The sequence below is a fragment of the Lates calcarifer genome, linkage group LG17, assembly GCF_001640805.2.
Source record: "Lates calcarifer isolate ASB-BC8 linkage group LG17, TLL_Latcal_v3, whole genome shotgun sequence".
Taxonomy (NCBI): Eukaryota; Metazoa; Chordata; class Actinopteri; family Centropomidae; genus Lates; species Lates calcarifer.
Window position 1 is genome coordinate 20879015 of NC_066849.1, and position 21335 is coordinate 20900349.

General features: G+C 40.4%; 1 protein-coding gene and 1 long non-coding RNA gene across 3 annotated transcripts in view; both read right to left on the reverse strand.

Moving 5' to 3' along the window:
* Positions 1 to 356: 356 nt before the first annotated feature.
* Positions 357 to 13406, reverse strand: LOC108897083 (uncharacterized). The gene is made up of 4 exons (XR_001963236.2): positions 13035 to 13406; positions 9381 to 9506; positions 9257 to 9304; positions 357 to 7947 (listed from the first exon to the last, which is right to left on the reverse strand). It is a non-coding gene; the product is annotated as an uncharacterized LOC108897083 (long non-coding RNA).
* Positions 13407 to 14874: 1468 nt separating this feature from the next.
* Positions 14875 to 21335, reverse strand: part of ror1 (receptor tyrosine kinase-like orphan receptor 1) — a 123632-nt gene continuing 117171 nt past the window's right edge. For both annotated transcript variants that reach the window (XM_018696517.1, XM_018696510.1), the window contains 4 exons: positions 20876 to 21055; positions 20086 to 20313; positions 19609 to 19973; positions 14875 to 18474 (listed from right to left, as the gene is read on the reverse strand). In XM_018696517.1, the coding sequence (XP_018552033.1) occupies positions 17766 to 18474; positions 19609 to 19973; positions 20086 to 20313; positions 20876 to 21055 (1482 nt within the window). In that variant the 3' untranslated portion in view covers positions 14875 to 17765. The remainder of the gene's footprint in view (positions 18475 to 19608; positions 19974 to 20085; positions 20314 to 20875; positions 21056 to 21335) is intronic.

Here is a 21335-nt window from a genome sequence, read left to right on the forward strand (position 1 = left end):
ACCACACAGATGATTTCTATAAGTACAGTCACATTATAACAGATTTTACCTGTATACTGTGCTGAAAACAACATAGTGTCACATAGCACAGTTGCACAGGCTTCAACAGAAGTGAATGGGAAACAGTGCAACTCAGTCACCCACTCCCTACACCTAGACCAACCAGCAGGAGTTGCTAGCAAGTGACAAGGACATGATCCCTCACTGGCTTCCCACCAGCAAACAAATTGTGTAACTTGAAAAGTATCATCAAGATGGAGGTACCACCATTTTAATTTAAAGACTTCCAGGAATGGTCTTGGAAAAACCTCAAAACGATGAGTTTCTTAAAGGAAGGAACTATTGCAAATCCGTTGTATTGGACCGACGGAAATGTCATGTTTCATTTGACTACAATTACTGTGGTGTTAATTTCATGTCTTTATCTTATCAAGAACACTAAATAGCTCATGCTTGATTTCTAAAAACAACAGGTATGATGAAATCAGTGTCACCAACATAAAGCAGTAAAACATGACACTATTCATGAGATGTCAGAGTGTAAGTTTATGCTATAAATGGCAACCACAAGTTTGAGCTGCTCTCCTTGTTTTTTAACTTTATCTCTCAGATCATTTTCAGACTGCGGCTCAGCCAAAGAGCTGTGGCTGCCTGTAAAATAACTAATCCTGACTGGCATATCTCTGTGGAAAGAGCATTGCTGGTTTATTCAGAGACAAATATGTCATTACACAAGAAAGCGGTTAGGGGGTCTTCATTAACAGAAACAGAAGGATTTGTTTTACAGGATTACCCCATTTGCATTATTTTAATTACAACACAGACCCACAGAGCCACCTGGTTTGAGAAGATAAAGTGGAGAAGAGGAGAAAGTGAGGCTGATTAGTCTAGGATTCAGGATTTGTGAATATATTAAGTGAGATCTGGGCTGAGATGCAGGAAGGTCCTCTTCAAAGCATGACAGCAAGACTCTGGCATTTCACATCTGGCTTCAAAGACTGTGAGTGAGATTTCTTTTGACATGTAAACACAAATTATTTGGCTCAGGATCTAGTAATGGTTGTTACCTGTGGAAGTGGTGAGCCCAGACTAGGTTTGAAGACAGATTATGTGAGGTTACACACCTCTTAATATAAAAAAACAGTTGTGCTGGGGTATATATCTTTGTGTACACAAAGTAGATAGTGCTACGAGTGGATTTTCTCCTGCTGTGTAAATGAAGCCAAAGGCAAATTCAACTGACTGAGTATGACAACTTCCCTCTGCAATAATCAGTAAACATAGGGGCTCATACTGACACGTGGAGGCTTGTTAGACTTTTACAGCAACGCTCATCCTGGTAAACAAGGCCCTTACTTAACATAGAAGGTATGAAAATGAACAAGGAAAGAAAGGAGACACAGAGTATCTATTGGAGATGTCACTTTAATAAACTCTTAGATGTGCTGTCAGTTGTTTGTTCGGTCGGCCAAGACCAGCAATTTGGCCCCAACTTTTCCTCTAGCACCACTGAGACTGACTTTTTTTTGGACTGAAAAGTCTCAACAGTTTGGAAATTTGGCACACACAGTCATGTCCCCCTAAGAAAACTTTGGTGATTCCTTAACCTTTAATCCAGCTCAAAATTTTAATCTTCAAATTATTTGGTTTATGACCACGTAGTCTCACAGCACTTGTTGCTGATGTTTATTCCCAATAAGAAAATGCTAACAGACTAAGCTAAGATGGTTAAAATGGTAGACACTACACCTGGCAAGCATCTGCATGGTAGCATTGTCACTGTGAGGAAACTAAACTGCTGACACGAGCATTTAGATCAAACCACCCCTGCGTCCAAGCACCGCCCCACAGAGCTGCTAGCATGACTGCAGATCTATCTGATTTTTAGACTTCCTTTTGGAAACATCAAAATAAGACTAACTCTAATTTAATTTATTTTTTCTGTTAATTAAATGAAAAGCATTGTCCCTTTCAAGAAACTAACAAAACAACTGGATGTCCTCTAGTGAAAAGTTTAGCTAACTAAACAGAATTAAATCATCACAGACACAGTAGAATATTGTTGTGGTAAACCAGGGATTAACTTTTCTGCCCACCCCAGCTGGCATGACATTTTAGTTTTACTCTGCACTCACTGTTGTTTACTGCTCCGTGGATCTTGCAGATGTAATTCTGTTTCTTGTTGCATGTACTGCGTGCAACGGCTGATTACAGCTCCACAAATATCCCTTTGATGAGCAGAATCTGGTCACTTTTTATGTTCAAACAGATCAATAACACAGGTCACACTAAAAGTGCCAAAAGTAAAAATAACATAATGAATAAAATATAGTCATTAACATGGAAATCAACCTGCTTTCATTGATTATGGGTACATTGACTAACCGGAATTATGAGGTTGCATGACACTGGTTATGATACATTGCATGAGTGTTCTCACCACAGCTCTTGCCATCTCTTTTTTCCCCAGCTGGTCCTGGGTCAGCCTCAAACCACTCAGAGGAAATGTTCTGGGTACAGCTGCTCCTAATACTCCTCTTACCAACATCATCATGGCAAGGAAAATCCTCATTCACTCTCTCTGTATGTCTAATCAGAGAGGCCATCAGAGAGATGAAGGAAGTAGAATGAAAAACAGCTCAATTTCATGCAAAAAGTTGCAGTTTGTTGTTCTTATCCACCCATAATCACACATGGTTCCAGTAGATAGCTGCTAACATAATAAACACATTAGTACAAAAGAGCCATTGACAAAACATCCAACATGATATGTAGAAAATTGCCATCTCAAGTGCTCTAAACACCAATTATATCTGATAACATACAAGTACAGAGGAGTGATCCTGACTGACTAACCTGATTTTCTCTCTTGATGACCATGGCGCCTTCATGATCACCCCGTGGTAAAAACAGAAATCATTTTAGACGTAAACAACCTCCCAGTTCCCAGCTGACGTGAACTCACTGGCAGCTTCAGAGCTTCAGCTTCAGAGTCTCTGGGCAGCCATCCATCTGCAGGCAGGAAACGCTCCGGGGACAAACTAGCTAGACCCAGTTCTTCTTAATGCATGACAGACCCCTGTGCTTCACATGGCCATGAAAGAAGGACAGAGCCAGGCAGGAAAAAAAAGAGCTGAGAAATGGATCAAAAAGGCAGAGAGGCCCACATTGTTTAGGGGTCACAGACAAACATGGAGACACAGCTGGCCATAATATTTAATGACCTGCATGACCTTGAAACTTTTACGACATTATTAACAATAGTCTGTCAAAGAATGATAATAAAAATTGTTATGACAAACCTTTGAACAGTTGTGTAACATAAAAACCTGGGGCTTGGTCATAAACACACTAGTTTGCTTCTTTACTTTCTCAGTAGTTTTATTCACATTTGTCCAAATTACAGAATCAACAACTTAACACTTGCATCTCTAGTGGCTGCTAGTATTATAGACAATGAACTATTTATATCAATATAAAATAAAATCTATGATACTGAATGTGTTTTAGTGTGGATCTCAGCTCACTCAAAGCCCTCGTTTCTTAACATAATGTACAATTACCATATGATACGGGTTAAGGTTAAGGTTCAGTATAAGGTTCGCTTGCATCATTCTTGTCCTCTACTGTCTTCTACACCAAAAAAAGATTACTGTACTTTAGCAAGTAAATAAACACAAAAGAACTGATCTGTTACAAATTATCTGGTGTTTAGAAATCAATTTAAAAGTCAATAAAAGAGCAGCAGCACATGGGTCTGCACCATCACTGAAAAGGAGAAGACAGATTGTAAGATGGATCTGATTACAAATGGAATTTAGATCCAATGGCTATGAAGTGATAGCATGTCATAATTACAAGGAACAAGCCCCAAACATCAATACAGAAAAACATGAAGAAGCAACTCCAGTGCTGCCAGATAAGGCTAACCCAATAATTTCAAACAGAAAAAACTAAAGCAATGGCTGCTAACCCTATTGGGTTTTAATTAGCTGCAGTGCTACACACATCAATATGATCTCTGCTGGATATGGACGGCAACAGTATCCATTAAAAAAAAGGGATAGAGATGGAAGGAAAAAAAGTATTAGTGAGTGAGTGTGCACCCACTACACTAGTGCTGCCATCAATTTTTATGAATACATTTGCTACATGTATGTGTGTGTCTGGGCTAGGGTGAGGGGAGGCGGGGTGGGGTGGGGCTATAAAGCAGGCACCATACAGTTACCATGGCAACGTGGATCTTTGAAGTTTTTTTGCCCCCCCTTTTTTTACAGCTGGATATAACAAACCAGATCTGCTCTGTTCTCCCCCCTGAGTATACTCCCCTATCTCCCTCTTTCACCCCTCTCTCTCCCTCTTTCCCTCTCTCTCTCTCTCTCTCTCCCTCCATCTCCCGCTCACTCTCTCACTCCCTTTGCTACATCAAAAATTTTCTCTTTGAAGACTTAAGCCGATTCCAAGTCAAACCCACTGCTATTTCTGGCTCTATTCAACACTGGGGCTGTGGCTTTGTTGCAGTGCTGTGTTTGACATCTGTGTGTGTGTGTGTGAGAGAGAGAGAGAGAAAAAAAATATGACTCGGTGTGCTTGTGTATGAACGATGTGTGTGGAAAACTAGAAGAGATAGGTATATGTGTGTGTTTGCAGCATAACAAACATAAACAAACAGACGTGATTACAAAGCTGCCTGCTGGACGGGACCGATAATGAGAAATGTTGTTTCATGTGTTTACGTGTGTGTGAATATGAGTGAATTTGTGTGTATGAGTGTGTGCTGCATGCAAGTACAGACACAGACCTTAAAAAAAGAGATATCAAAAGAGAGGGAGGGGAGAGAGGAGGAGATGAAAAGAGAGGGACGGCGGGAGCAGAGGAAGAGGCGAGGAGATGAAAGGAAGAGAGGGGGGAGGAGAGGAAGAGGAGAAAGACAGAAAGAGGAAGCTGGGAGGAGGTAAAGAAAAGAGAGAGAGAGGAGCACTGCTGTTGTGTCATGTTTCCAATTTTATGTCTCACACAGGTAAAGATGAAATATTAATTAGAACGTCCACATAGGCTACTGCTCACACCAAACTCTATCCACAGATCTGCGATTTTTCAGCTTCATGATGCCTTTAAATGCATCCGGATTCAGTTGGAAAGTAGTGTGGCAATGTACAGTAAAACAGACTACTATTTAAAGCATGCAGTTTATAAAATTAGAAAACAAATTGAATTAGTTTTTTCACAGATAAACTACCCAACCGCAGACAGTAGACATGAGGTGGTATCAATCTTTTCATGTAGCCAAGAAAACAAACATGTATTTTCAAAAATACGGAGTGTTCCATCTATTACATTAATCACATGGGCATGAAATGCAAGCTTCAGATACATCAACCTGTTTTACTGTACACACCAAGCTGCTTTCAGAATAAGACTGAGACCCAAATAAATGTCTAGGATCTACACAGTGTTGAAAGTCCCAAATACCATATTCAAATGTCTGTGGCAACGATGAAGCTAGCCTCTTGCCAATTAGCTTAGCTGAGCATAAAGACTGGAAGTAGACTCATAGTGAGCCTGGCTTTGTCCAAAGGTGAAAAAAATCTGTCAGCACATGAACCCCAAGAAAACCACTGTTTGTCATTTTTAATAGCAGGCGGTTAGCTTAGCTTAGTGCTAAAACTGGAGACAACAGGAAATGGCTAGCTTGGCTCTGAGGGTGACAACACACTAAGCTCAAACAACTAACATGTCATTTGTACTCTATGGTTTTTCTATGGATTAAACAAACAAGATATAAAATGTTAGTTAATAAACTTAATAGCACTAGCTAGGTGCTAGTAGGTAGATTTGGGACAGTCTTTATGCTAAGCTAAAATAACTCACTGCTGGTGGTAGCTTAATATGTAGTGTATGGACATGAGAGCAATATCAATCTTCTCATCTAATTCTCAGTGAGCGAGAAAATAAGCATATTTCTCAAAATGTTAAATTGTATTCCCTTTAGAATACAGAGAACAGTCCTTTTCCAGTCTCTTTTTATACTGCAAAGACATCTTTTTACATTTACCTTTATCACCAGGAAACGAGAGCAATCATAATCACACATCTGATCATAACAGTGATTCTGCACAGTGGAGAACAACTTACTCCCTGATTTTAATCCAAATCAGGACTTTTCCACAAAGGCAGTTTTGTTGAGACTGCAGTATTGCATTGGTCACAATGAAAGAGGGAAGATAAAAGCCGGAGCATTTCTCAGAGCACAGAGCTGTATGAATGTCTCACTGCCAGCTATACAAAGCAAAATCTCCCTCAAACCATTTCTTCCATTAATTTGCTAAAATGGATGACTTTTGTTGCCGCAGAATTACTGCAGAATTCCACCCTAAACAAGAATTCCCATGTGATATTTTTCTTTAGAATGAAAAAGAAGCTAATGTTGGAGTTTCATCATCACCAGAGTCTCAAGTCTTGCTGGTCTTGACTCATACTCTCAGGTACGTTTGTATCATGCTCTCTGATTAAAATGTCCCCAAAGTCAGAGGAACAACATGAGGCTGCATTTACTTTTAGGGTGGACTTTCCCTTTGATGGCACAAGTGCATTCCTCCACCATGACAAGATGTCATTATACTGTAAAATCTCCTGCAGAGTTTGGGCTGCCCTCTATACAATTAGTCTTTCTTTTAAACATCATCATCACTGTCATAGTCCACATGCCGCATGTAGTCTGACTGGGTGGTCTGTATCATAATCACAGAGTTTTATTGTACAGTATGAGCAGATTCATACAATTTTAAGCAATAAAAGCTAATATAGTGTAAAAACAGCATTAGATAGCTCACTATTTATTCAGTGTAAGGTACTCAAAGCCTGAAGTGTTTATGTGTTTCACAGTTATCACATGTACATAACACAGAATTTTAAAAAAAAAGAAAAGTATTAGTTAAGAAATGTTGTGTTTTTTGAGATGATATTTAAATGCGATTACAGTCTCTATGTAGGATTGCATTTGGGAATTTCTAAGTAAGTGTCTCTCCCCAAACATTTAAAAATTTTCAGCGTGTTATGCTGCCAAACACCAGATTAATTAATAAATTCAACTAATGATAACATCAGCTGAAACTGAGAACACACCATCTTAGTAAACACATCCAGAATACTGTGTAACTCTCAACATAGCCAGAGTTCAATTTGTGTCTGAATAAGATCTGGCACAGACGAGACAGAGTGTGTCTCAACTGATTTGTTTCTTGTCAAGAATGAACACATTCTAGCTCTATTTTAATCAAGTCAGGTCATAAATGGTGCCTCTAAGTCTCACATGAAAGCTTTTGATGTTGTTTTTAGATCGTATGTTTTCTGTTATTCCATTCTTTTGTCACCTTCTGCCTTTGTTGTTTTGTCTTTATCGAAAACATTTGTGCAGAAATCTTGGACAAATTAGTAGTAAAGTGATTCAATGTAACCCTCCGTGTTTCACGTTTAATACAAAGGTCAGGTATACTTAAATCAAATACATTTAAATGATGAAATACTATACTACTACTATAATCCATAACTGAAACCTTGCATGTCTAATCAACTTATTCAGCATTTTATTTCATATTGGACTGATTTACCCAGAACTGTCCACAGCTGGATTGTAAATATGGGAGCCCAGTCCAGTCACTGGATGGCGTCTTTCAGACGTGAGAAAGGGTGATAGAAGAGAGTTATTCAGAATATTTGGTGTCTTGTAAGTTCTTCTGGGTTAGAAAATTGGAGATATGTGATTAATTGGCTCATTCATCCATTTCATCATTCATGACCCAGAATCTCCAGGATCCAGGGTGCATGGAACCAGGGGCCCGACTGACCTACCTCTGCTGCCTCAGGCCAGGAGGGGCCCCAGCATGGAGAGAGATCTTAGACTTTAGAGCTGAGTGGAACCAGACTCAGGGTTTTGTTGGAAAGGAGCTGAAGTGGAGAAAAGACAAGGGGGGGCAGTGAATAAAGAGTGGCAGGCCTTGCCCTTGGAGCCCCATCAGTGACGCGCACAGATGGAAAGCATTAGACCTCCATTCCAGCACAAAGATGGATGGATTATTAGATAGAGAGTCTGAGTGGAGTGGGAGGAGAGGGAGAAAAGAAGAGAAGGGAAGGTGGTTTGAGAGACGAGGAGAGAGGGAGGCATTGGGGGGGCGGAGGGGGCAGGAAGGAATAATAGGGGAAGGGGAAATGAGGGTATGTGAATACAAATTCACTTCTAAAAACTAAACATACATATTGGATTTACTGTTGGTAGGAGTTGGACTGAGAGCATTATGCTGAATCAAAGCCCAACATTTCCATTTATGACTTCATCAGAAGTAATGGCTGAGAAAGTTCCAAATACACAAAGAAATGTCCCAAAAGCTGTTTTTACTTGTAGATGACAACTTAACTTTCCTAATGGCTTTACCGATGGCAAAATCATTTGGTCAGTCCACCACTTTGGTAGATCACCCAACTTGATTTATGGCCACAAAATTTGGTACAATAAAATTACAGCTTCACAGAGCCACAGACGTCACTGTATACTCTTTGGATACGTGTTTTATAGGGTATGATTTCCTCTAAAGCTGCAACTAATGATTATTTTCACTATAGAAAAATCTACTGATTATTTTTTTGCGATTAATTCTTTTGCCTAGAAAATGTCATGAAACAGTGTAACTTAATGTCAGGATGAGTATAAATGGCATGATTGCAGAGAAATATATGCACACATCTCTCTTTGTGTACATACACCATTTATAGGTGAGGTACTCGCTGTGGGCTATTTATGTCCTTAGTCCCAGTACTATTTATACACAGCCTCTCTGCACATATAAATGCACACACTCATTTTACTATCAAATGTACCATGTCTCAAGATATCCATCTCTTAACCTCTAATAGACGTTTGTTACACACACCCAATTTAACAATCAATGCGGGCTCTCCGGTCATTTAAATCTCATTAAGTTGTACTACAGTGTTTTTAGGCTTTAGGCTGTTAAAAACTGGTCTGGTCTCTATTTAGGTTTCACTAAACAAATCACTTTTAGTCAAAACACTTAAAGTTTAAGGTCAAATTGGATGCCACTGCAGACCAAGTAGGGATGATTATTATTATTATGTTACCGGAATAAATATGAATAAACACCTGGATGAAATGTGTTTCTGACACAGCAGGGGTTTTCTAATTAATTACATGATCTACAGTACATGTTAAAAAATGTGATGAAGCTGGAAGAGTACTCACCATGGAGAGATTTTGTGCCCCATCAAAATCAGTCCATCAGGAGAGGGCCTGCAGGGAGAACAAAGCATTTAGTGTCTGTTGACTTCCTGTTTGTGGTAGTATTGGAAAAGTTGGGTGACTAAACCTGCTTGCTGCTTGTGTGGCTGGCTGGACTTTCTGATTCTGAAGAACCAACAGGCAGAATAGGTAAGGACATCAGGAAATAGCCTGCACCTGGGCAACTTTGGCCTTATGCTGCATTCAGGGTACACTGGAAAATGGGAAAATACATGTACCAACTTTAACAAAATGATGTGAAGGCATGAACAGGTCTGATTTTTTGTTCTGAAACTCATAGGGAAATTCAGGTCCTCGATTCACTGCACTGGATGATCTGCAGTCCAATAAATAATTAGACCCAATCAAGCCATTGTAGTAGTTAGTGACATAATCACATTAACACCAAAGCTAAAAAAGTACCTTGTGCTGACAATCAAATACTTTCAATAATAGTAAAGTGGGAAAGTCATTGATGAACCTTCATGTTTGAGTCATTCAGCAGGAAATCAGATGTTTTTCAACACCTGACACAGTTTCCCTTCACCAAAACTGTGTGAGAATTACTTCAAAGTTAAGCTGATGTGGCAAATGCTATCATAGGACACTAGCCATTTTTGAGATGCGGTCATGTGATCTCAGACCTGTGAGGCATGAATAGAGAGAAGGAATGTGGATCCATCTTTCACTCTATTGTTCCCCACTCGTCTCCCTGACTCTGCAGCCATATGAGTGTCTGTCTGACAATGAGGGGGACTGTTAATGTTTAAAACAGCTGAATGCTTTCGACCTGAACAATGAGTTTCAGCTGTCAAAGACACAGCTAGCACAAGGTCGTGCTTCAGCGCTTCAGCAGATAATGTTACTAACAGGACGTTTAGGGATTCAGTATTATGCATGCAGCCTTTGTGATTGTTTTTTTTGTCAGTCTGTTAGTTGGTTCATCTGTTTGATCCAGACTAAAATACCTCAACAACTACTAAAATGACTGCTATGAAATTTTAAACAGACATTCATGGTCCCCAGAGGATGAATCCTCATGACCTTAGTGATCCCCTGACCTTTTGTGCCACTGTTAGGTTGACATCAGACTTTTGGATGGATCATGTCAAAGCCTCAATTTGTCCACCAGCCTCAGCTGTCATGTTCAGTCCATTAAACAAGTGTTAGCATGCTAACACACCAAACTATGTTGGTGAACACAGTAAACTTTGTACCTGCTGACATTGGCATGTAGCTTAAAGCACATTTGTGCCTGTAATGCCTCACAGAGCTGCTAGCACAGCTGTAGACTCTTAGTCCTGTTAAATGAAACAGTCATGAAAACTCCTTTTGCTAAAATAAAAATATATCTGGGTTTGAAATCTCTGTGACAGCAACTGAGACATCTTGGTGACAACATCTACATTATGGTTTCTGTTTTTTAAGGCATTTGTACAAAGCACAAAAGCTACAAGTTATTTTGTATCATACTTCAGGTCAGTAATTTGCAAATAAACTTTAAACAAATAAAGAGTTTACAGTCATAAGGAAACCAAAGAACCAGGCAGATGACTATTCAGTCCACATGACCTGTCTTAACTCTGTCAAGGCCCCCAGGGAAATTAAACCAGGCACTGATAGTTCACTTGACAGCGTTCAAAGGCTTCACTTCACTTCCCCTCTCCAAGGTCAGTATGTAGCAGCACGGACAGCGGAGGTCAAGCGCCTGTCAGCCTCTCAACAAAAACAGCTCATGTTCCCCAACAATCAGGGGCTTGTTAGAGGCTTCGTGCACCATCATGACAGAGTGAGATGACGGTGAAACTGAATCCCTGTCTCTGCTTCTAACTCCCTCACCCTGTTCCTGCAGACCAGACCAGAGCCAGGAGTATCTTGTTGATATAAGAGCTCTATATTTTACATTTCTGAATGAGTGTGAAACACTCTGTGGAGTCTCTCACTTCATCCAGTGCACTGATAAGGGTGAGGGTTAATGCATTATGCTTCCTTGAGTTATGTTTTAAAATCTACTGGCGCTGCAACTTATTTTCATTATTGTTGTCCTCAAATTGCTCATTTTGTCCAATCAACAGTCCAAGACAAAATGATATTCAAAGCAGCAAATTCAAGCTTTTGAGAAGCTGACAGAGGCCAGTGATTGATGTGTGTCCTTGACAGTCAAAACTGCTGTTAAATTTTCTGTTGATTGACTAGTCAACACTCTTTTTCTTCAATTTTCTACTTGCCATCACATATCTTATACTGGTTTTCATAAAACCTGGGGTCATGAAACATAAAGGCCAACTCCACACTAGACTTTGGAAAGGAGGAAAAGCATAGCTGTACCGGTCTCTGAAAGCTAAAACTCTCGAAACCCTGATGACACCTAACATCACAGCTGGGTGTGGTCACAATTTGAAAGACCACACTATACATACATACTATACTATTGATGTGTTTGTTGCTTTCCTTCTTTCCTTCTTTAGCTCACACGTGTGCTGACTTTTATATTTTTACCTCAATCCTCTGAACACTTCACTTCTTATCCTTCAGCTCTATTCCTGATCCTCTTGGTGGGCTCAGATGAACCCAGACCCCACAACTAGAAACAATCAGGTCCTGAATCTCTCTGCATTGCACCACTCTCTGCTGACTCACTGTTTACATGTTGTCTCCATAAAGACCTCAGGGTAAAAGAGATACACCTTTAACCTGCATGATCCCTTCACTGTATGCCGTAATTTCAAGCCACACATAATCCCTCTCAGCCATTCAATGCACTCTACCTGTATCCCTCTCCTTCCACCCTTTAGTCATCCATCTCTCTTGCTTTAAGCCAGCCTCTCCTTTACTTTCAAAGCACATTACAGGACATTACACCCTAAACTCAAGAGGCTAAATGAGGTTCCTTTAGCAGAGAGAACCCTCAGGGCTCGTCTGTCATTGGTGGAGAGGGAGTGGTCGTCCTCAGTTACATGGTCTGGTCGCAAGAAGTTCTGGCTTTGAACCAGAGGGATTTTAGCATCAGAACAGGACACACCCATTCCCACTACACCTATCATTCAGACTCTGAGAGTGTGATGTTTAAATCCATTTAGCAGCAGTGGAGCGTAACTATAAGTACATTTACTTATCTGTGCCTAAGTATAACTCTGAGGTGCTTTTGTATTACAACTTTATGCTATTTAATACTTCTACTCCACCACATTTCAGAGAAAACTTCACATAAAACCAGCTTTTAAAGTACAATGCATTATTAGAGATTACACCAGTGTTTTGTTGCCATTGGCTTGTGGCCTCTTACAAGTATGCACTGTCTAGTTAAGGCCCCTTGTCATGTTGCGCATGAGATGTTCGATCAAAGAGACATTTTCCTTCCAAAACTCTCGGATGGTTTCATTTAAATAACTGTTAGAGGCCCAGTGAAATAAAATTGTTGAACAAATTTATCACGAAACAGGAAAGTTTAGTTTGGAGAACAGAACAAGTGCAGAATCTCTTGCTTTTTTCTTATTTCCTACCCAGTTAATCATCTTATGATCCCTTATTTGGTTGGAAACAACTTGATAAAATGATCTAACTGTATAAAGTGGGAACTGGCTCCATCTTGGCCATCTTTAGCAGTAAAATACTGCTCACACACTGGTGCATCAGTAAACAATAGTACAACACAGAGGGCATTTTCGGTAGTGTGAGTAGGCTACTTTAAATTTTGCTATTGCAACATTGCTAACGTTAGCATTAACAACTGTTTACTTACCAGTCTAGAAGAAAGGTTCCGAGTTCAGCTTCAAACTTCATTCTTTTATTCGCCGAAAGCTGTTTCCAGCAGTAGAAAGCAACGCCAATGCTAACGCTTGTTTTGCTTGTAGTCCAGCCACTTCTTTTCCTCTACTGAAGTTAGCATGCTAACCAGCTAGCATCGTCTCGTCACTTTCTGATTGTGTCCAGACTGCCCGGAAGACGTAGCGTTGCTTAGAAGACGTTTTCTAACGTCAGTGGCGTCAATCATCACCACCATGTCATTTCTGCCAAGCAACAGGTTGCATTTTTGCCCTAATCGTTTTAATTTTTGTGATACTTACGTTTCTGCGGTACTGACTGGTGACTTATTAATCATCATCTTTTGGGAGTGGAACCAAATATGGGTTGAATGTGGCTAACTAGCCTATATGTTAAATACAGTCCAGCCTTTGAAATGATTTGTCAGTTAATCCACTAGTTGATCAGCAGAACATTTCTTTGATATTATTCCTTGAGTATTTACCAGCAATCCACAATCAGGAAACAATGACAAACATTTGCTGATTCTGAGTGAAAAATGTGAAAATTTGTTATTTTTTTGTGTTTTAAATAAACTGATTTTGACCTGCAGGTCAGACAAAGCAAGCAATTTGAAGATGTCATGGAGATGTTATTGTTTTCATTCATTTGTAGACTAATCAATTAGCTATAATTATCAATAATGAAAGATAACCATGAGTCATATCTCTATGTATTCAGGTCAGAACAGTTACTGTGTTTCTTGCTCCACCAGACTCTATACAAATGCTTTCTTTTTTCTCCTCCTCACTCGCTCTCTCTGGCTGCACTTGCGAGCGTAGCAAATGGTTTTCAGTTCTCGCCTTGGGGGAAATTATATCCAATAGTTTCAGAGTGTTGTGCCTCTGATGAAGAAGTCATGGGAGTTTACTCCTCTGCTACTGATGCTTGTTCATAATACAAACTGTTCCAGAGCGGCTCTTTTCGTCTTTTCATCTTCTTTCTGCAAACACACACACACTGAGTCTTCAGAGGAGGGTGAGAGGCAATGAAGAACTCAGTCACTGATATTTCTTACACTATGAGGGAGCTCCATATTTTGCTTTTTCACCCACAACGAAAAAGAGCTGTCTGTCTAGAGTTCAAAAGAGGAAAAAATAAAAATAAAATAAAAAATAAATTTGAGGTGTCTAGTTCTTCAGGAATAGAGTATAATTTATTATTCCCCTTCCAGGCCTTTAAAAACTACATGAATGAAATAAGAGAAGAAAATTGAGTTGTTTCATTCAGCTCATCACAATTTGTGAACATAAGCAAGCACAATGATACTGTTAATAGTTAGGGAAAATGGTTTTTGAAATTTAGGTAAACCAAAACCAAGTTACTTTAATAGTGTATATAATAAAAGGATGCTTGTTGTGGTGTGTGCAGTGATTAAGACAGCAATTTTGTTTCTATGCAGACAAATATTGGATATGTATGCAGACTGGTGAGGCTCCTCTTCCTCTCATGGCTCATTCAAAGTGCAATGTGACTTTGAGCAGGAAATGTGAAAACACACACAAGCAAGCACAGAGGAACATTATACTGGAGTCATTTTTCCATCTTTGGCCAAATTCTAGCTGGACTAATATTATTTCCAGCTGTTTTTAAGCTGATACCTATGCTGAAGAGGAAAGCTAAAGGGCACCACCACCTGGTCAACAATGGTCATTGAGATTGTGAGGCAAACAAATTCAAGAAGATTCACGATAGAGGTGATTTGGTGGCGCCTAGTGGTTTCACACTGTCATTACAGACTAGAAGAGAAAACTGAACGCCTGAAATATCACCGAGTGCAAAGTTAACCAAACAACATCATTTAATAAATGATTTTGCAATACAAAACATCTGTGCAAAAATGTTCAGACAAAATACAAAGACAAGGCATCTCTTGGTCAAAAGGATAAGAATGTAAACCTTTTGTGATGGGTACACTGTTACTGAAATATAAATTTATTTGTATGATGTTTTTCTTAAAAAAAAAAAAAAACAGATCTAGAATAAAACAAAAAAAGGTAAAATAATGATTTGTTTTTGCCAAATAAAACAAAAATACCTAGACTTGATTAAGATTCACAGTCTTCTGTACAAGTGGTTTTTGCACTGTTATAGCAGTACACATTCATCCTTTACATGCTGGAGGTCACGTGTACAAACTCAGATGCCTAGGTAGCTCACTCTGCTTCAGAGGAAACAACAAAGAGTACAGTACGGAGACAAAAGGTAGCAATGAAATAAAAACTTGATGGAAAAGTTTACTTCAAATAATTCAAATAATTTTGGACTGGATTTGATATGAGAAACAAATCTCTTCCAGAGTTGGAAACAAAAACTTCTCCCTTCATCAGGCAGACAATCAGCTTCTCTGTTGACAATATTTGGTTTAAATAATTTTTTTTCAGGGGGAAACTACAGCTCAGTCTGATTGATGTAAATCTGATTTATTTATTATTTTTATATGTCTTTAAGACTAAAAGAACTGAATACTGGAGTGAACAGGATAGAGTCTTGTTTACCTCCATTCAATAATTGTCTATTGAAGACTTGGATATTCAACAATGCACTGTGTTTTTAGTGTTTTATGAGCACACTTGTGTCATGTAAAATGTATGCTTGATTAACAAATATAGCTGATTGCTCTGTAAACAACAGCAGAGTGCAAAACTTACTTCTGAATGACCAAAACTAATGATTGTCTACTACACAGGTACTGGGGGTTGCGGGGGGTAATTTCATAACAATAATAACAATTAAGATCATAAACGGTTCTGTTACTGCAGCTGGCTCTGCGACTTTTCTTAATAACAAAAGCTTCATGTTTAGCCATGCTTCTAATCAACCATAATCATGAAACAAAAACAGACAGATGAGGCATCACCCGTGCGATTACAGGACTGAGAGTTAGTCGTTTACCAAACACACACACTTCTTCATATCACAAAAGGATTATCAGAGTAAATGCATCCAAACCATACATGATTACATGCTACTGGACACTGGATATGTTCAAATATAAATACAGCTGTTATTAGAGAGACTCAAACAGAGAAGGCAATTTAGATTTTTCCATTTAAACCTTGCTCTTGTTGTGGATCGCCTTCAAGTTAGAACAGTTGGTGCCAGTTGTTGTAAAAACGTCTCCATTTACTGATGCAGAGCCAGATAAAAGCAACATACATAAATCTCTCTACACACAGTATTACAATCTGTCCCCAGCTCATAAAATTCATTTTTATTTTCTGTCTGTTTTGTTAATGATAGCACTATCTACGGTATTATGAGTGTTATGTATTTTTACCCTCCCTGCTTTGTGCACTTTCATTCCTCCATGTCTTTTATGATATTTTTGCACAATACAGACTCTGTGAAACAGGAAAAGTAAAGGACAGAGATATGAAGACAAAGCCCTGTCAATAAAATCTGTAAATTCCTTCAAAATTACAAAAAACCTCAGCCATAGAAATTAAGATATCACATCCAATCTACAATAAAAATGTTCTTTTGTGTGGGTTGAAATTTCCGCTCACATTACTGACAGTAAAATTGACCCTAGCCCTTACATGGTGAATCAAGTGTTTGCCCTGAGAGCAGTCCAGTTTAGCTGTGGAGGATATGAACGCTGCCATGATTTCATTTGTAGATCCGGATCTCTGCAGCCAGCTTTGAAGTTAAATGCTGTATCTGCTGGGAGGGTGGAAGTTAGAGACAGGAAGGTAAGAGGACAGAATGCTGAAGGGAGCACGGAGAAGGCTGAGAGGCATTAACGGTCTGTATATTCATGTAGGGAAGATGGGGAAATGAAGGGAGGATGAAAGGCTGATGCTCAGTTTAATATTCAATCTCTAATAAAAAATTTAAAAACCCCTCCTTCCTTGTTTCTCAGCCTGGACAGCTTGCAGCATACTGAGGTTTGAAAAAGGCAAAGAGTCCTGTGTCCATGTTGCAGAAGTCTCAGATAGTCAAGCTGAGGCTGCACAAAAACATTCAGGTGTCATTTCTGAAAGGATTCTGTGTGAAAATGAATTCTGTGTGAAAAGAAGCGCTCATGTAACAATCTAACATGCTAAAGTTTAGCTTCAGGGTCCAGTTTTTCGGGGCAGGGTACATCACCTGTACGCCTTGTCTGCTGTTGTATGTGGGCAGGTCGCTGCTGGTATTCTCAGTAAAAGCCTCCACACCCCTGGTTTGCTCAGGCTGCTCTTCCCACTGTTGATCGCTTGGTTATCACTTGCTAAACGCAATTTTCTTTCTGTACAGCACATTTTTGCATTTTAATGTCCGGACACAAGCAAGTCACACCACTGCTGCAAGGCAAGGTAAGGTAAGGACACAGGATGGATTCGCTACTTTTTCACCTAAAAGTGTTTTTCCATAATAAAATGTTCTTTTGAATATATATCTTTGTATTTCATTCATTCAGGACTTATGTACCGTATTTACACAGAGGTTAAAATAATAACATTTTCAAACCATGGTAGTAAGTACACTTGCTTTAAACAATAAGGCATTGAAAAGTCAAACAGCTGTGTATATACTTGTGTAGCTGCGACAGTGTTTCTTGCACACCCAGATGTGCCTCCAGGCCTGTTTCTGTCCGGTCTCTTATTAGACCAGGTCCCTGGGTGAAAGGCAAAACTTCTCATGTTTAGGTCCCAAGAAGAAAGAGTGTGAGTATCCGTCTAACTATCTACAGGTCTGCGGTGATGACCGAGTCGTTGTACATCAGTACGTCAGAATCAGCACCGAGCAGCGCTGCCGTTTGTGACGCGTGTTCCAGCTGCCCCATCCCCCCCTTCTGGGAAACTTGTCCATACACCTGAGCCGGCCCTCCGCCGCTCCCCGGCATGATGCAGTGGGAAAGCAGCGGCGCGTTGGCGTCGTGGTTGGAGCCCGTGGTGGAGGGTACACCGCTTACGTGACCCGTGCTGGTGGAACCGCTAGCGCTGCTGGGTGAGCGGCTTTTAGGAGGCGGCAGGTGGTGCTGGATTACCCTAGTGGGCGGAGCCGGGGGAGGGAAGTGGGCGGGAAAAGCGGCGTACCCTGGCGGGATGGGGTATCCATTGACGGGGATAAAGCGCTGGTGGGTTTGGGGCACAGCCATGGGCGTCCAGGCTGGAATCGGAGCCATCTGGCCGGGCGAAGGAATAGCCTGGGCTGGGTAGAGGTATCCTGCTGCGGCGGCGGCTGCGGCATAGCGGGGGTTGCTGAGGTTGCTCACAGGGCTGGCACTGAGTGAGGTGGTCTGGGTGGTGGCGTTGCCTCCGCCCCCAGAGGGTGTGCTGGAACTGGCGTGGGATGACAGCCCCTCCCAGGCTCGCAGGCGGACGTGGATGTCCTTGAACCTCGGTCTGCGTCCTGGTCCCTCCTGCCAGCACTCAGTCATCAAACCATAGAATCTGAGGAATAAAACATTTCAATTTTTTTTAAAAATAGTGTATGGCTGTGTTTAATTCAATAAACTAATTTCTCTCAATGAAGACTCTACATCACATTTTTTGGAATGAATACTTGGTTATGTGAAACATTCAGCTAAATTCTATAAAACTTTACACATGCTGTTTGTATTTGGAGTAATAACAAGCACTGGTGCCCTCTTGATTAAGATACACTTCATATACTTCAGCATCCTTGTTTGATCATATCATAACCCTCTCTCTTTCTCCTTCCATGTTTGCTGTCTTCATCTCGCCTGTTACTCTGTGTGACTGTTAAATAAAGGCAAGACTGCCACTCCAAAAAGATCTTAAAATAAATTTTGAAAAATAAAATCTCTGTAGGCAGTAGTGATGGTGTAAAATGCTTTTGTGAATGATTCTTTCTTCTTTAGTACATTTTTGGGCCACATTTTAACTCTCTTATTGAAATTTCAAAAATCAGTTCATTCTGTTGGCATCTCAATATTCAGAACTGTACATGACATCCTATCAGTAAGCTATTTAATGTGAAGACAAAAGAAGAGGCCTGGTGTTCACTGTTCACACTTGCAATGAATCCAGGAGGAGTTAAGGTGCTCTTGAGGATAAAAACTGATCTTAGTAAAGAAAAGAAAATGTTCTTCAAGTACTTTAGAGGAGTTGAGGGGAGAGGTGACTGCTCAGTGTTTTTATTCCTGACTAAATAAAGGTTGTTAACACATCTCTACTCCTCTCTCTGCCTGAGTGCCTGAGGAGCATTTTCCTTTCTTTACTGCGAGGTCTTGAATGCGTTTTAATGTTTGAATGTGCAAACCTGCCTTTGCATGAAATTCTGCTGCAAACCTGCAATCTCAGGATTTTTTTTGTTCAATTTTATTGATTAGGAGAAAAGAAGTTTTTAAGAGTAAGAAAAAGAGCAGTTGTAGTCTTTGAAACACAACATGAACACAACACAACATAAAAACTGAAGGTAAAACAGTGCTGTCTTACTGATACAACACAAGCTACAGTATACTGTTTGTCCTAAATGAGATGAAGGTGCAGTTGAAGTTATCTTATCTTATTTACTCATAATTCAACCATTTCTGTTGACCTATAATATTAACATGAACACACCTTGGCGGGCAGTCCTCGGGGCAGGGCAGCAGCTGCCTCTTCCTCACCATCTCCATCACTTCCTGGTTGGAGAAGCCGTAATATGGCTGCAGGCCGTAACTGAAGATCTCCCACAGCACAACTCCGAATGACCAGATGTCTGAGTCTGTGGTGAACTTGCCGTAGGCGATGGCCTCGGGAGGCATCCAGCGGATGGGCAGTAGGGTTTTGGGCTGGATGCAGTAGTAGTCTGAGGAGTAGATCTCTCTGGAGAGACCCAGGTCAGAGATCTTAACGTGGAGCTGTTCGCCTACTAAAATGTTCCGAGCAGCGAGGTCTTTGTGAATGTAGAAGTGACTTGACAAATACTCCATCCCAGCAGCCACCTAGATTAGATCAGTTAGAAAAAAACAATATTGAAGGATTTATTAGATGTGATGCAGTGAAAGGAGCTATGGGAGGGCAGAATTAGAAATCATGACTGCTGTCTTATTCCACCTGTATGGCCATATGCAGGAAGTCTCCATGATCCAGGCTGGATTTCACCGTGCCGTCCTCATCGCTGCTGCAGCCGACATCAGAGTGTGGTGAACGCATGATGAGGAACTCGTGGAGGTCACCTTGAGGGAGAAACTCAAACAGCATACAGACGGGCTGCTCCTGGGTCACCACACCCAGCAGGCACACCACGTTTGGGTGTTGTAGCTCTGTCAGCACGGCAGCCTCCTGTGTTGGAAACCAGGTAAGTGATGGTGACTTTTGAGCCAAAAGAAAGATTAGTGGGGTAGTCTCAAGTGCTACTACACTGTGAGCTCACGCCACTTCTAGGGTGTGTTGTCATCCAATTCAATCCTCCTTAACATCTAAATTTATCTGGACAACCTGCCAGCAGTTACAGTTTATTTCTGGAACTATTTTGAGTGAATTCATCTGCTGTTCAGTGATTTTTAGCCATATACAGTCTCCCATTGCCCACCACATTTACCTTCTGTGAAAATATAACATATGCTTCAAGTCCTGTGGGAACATACCCCCTTGTAGTTTAAAATAGCAGTATTTTAGTATCACATTACATTTCACAATTGCCAGTTGAAAGCATGTCTTTTACAATGACTCACAATTTAGACTTGAGCTGCTACAGTATAATTTTCTTCTTTTTTTAAGGTAACTCTTGTTGCATACTCTCCCTTATAAGGTGGATATGTTTACAAAGCTTTGAGCATTCAAATTAAGCAAAATTAAGAGAAGTAAACTTTAAAAGCTTTGGTAGCAGTGATCCATTCTGTACCTGCTGGAAGTCACCCCACTGCTGGGCACTGGAGATATCCTTCAGGGTCTTTATGGCCACAAGCTGTGCCTGATCCATGCCAGGTAGATACAGGTGACCCTTGTAGATCTTCCCTAAAGGGCACTCTCCGAGCTCCTCCATGAAACGCACTGCTGACAGGGGAAGCTCTTTGGCCTTACTCTGCAAAGAGAAAAAAAAAAAGAGGGGAAAGGAAAAGGGAGAAATGAGATCAGCGAGTAGAAGAGATGTGACAGAAAAATTTGATCATTATTTACTTTGTTAGGCCAGGACGGTTTCCTCCCCATTATCGCCGTATGGAAAAGTGAAACGCTGACACAAAGTTTACGTTGCAGCTTCTAATTCGATGCAGGCAAACTGCCTGATATAACACCAAATATGTGTTTGAGCTTGTGTGTGCTTGTCAGTGCATGTAAAATAAAAGTATAGTCTGGAGAGTTGA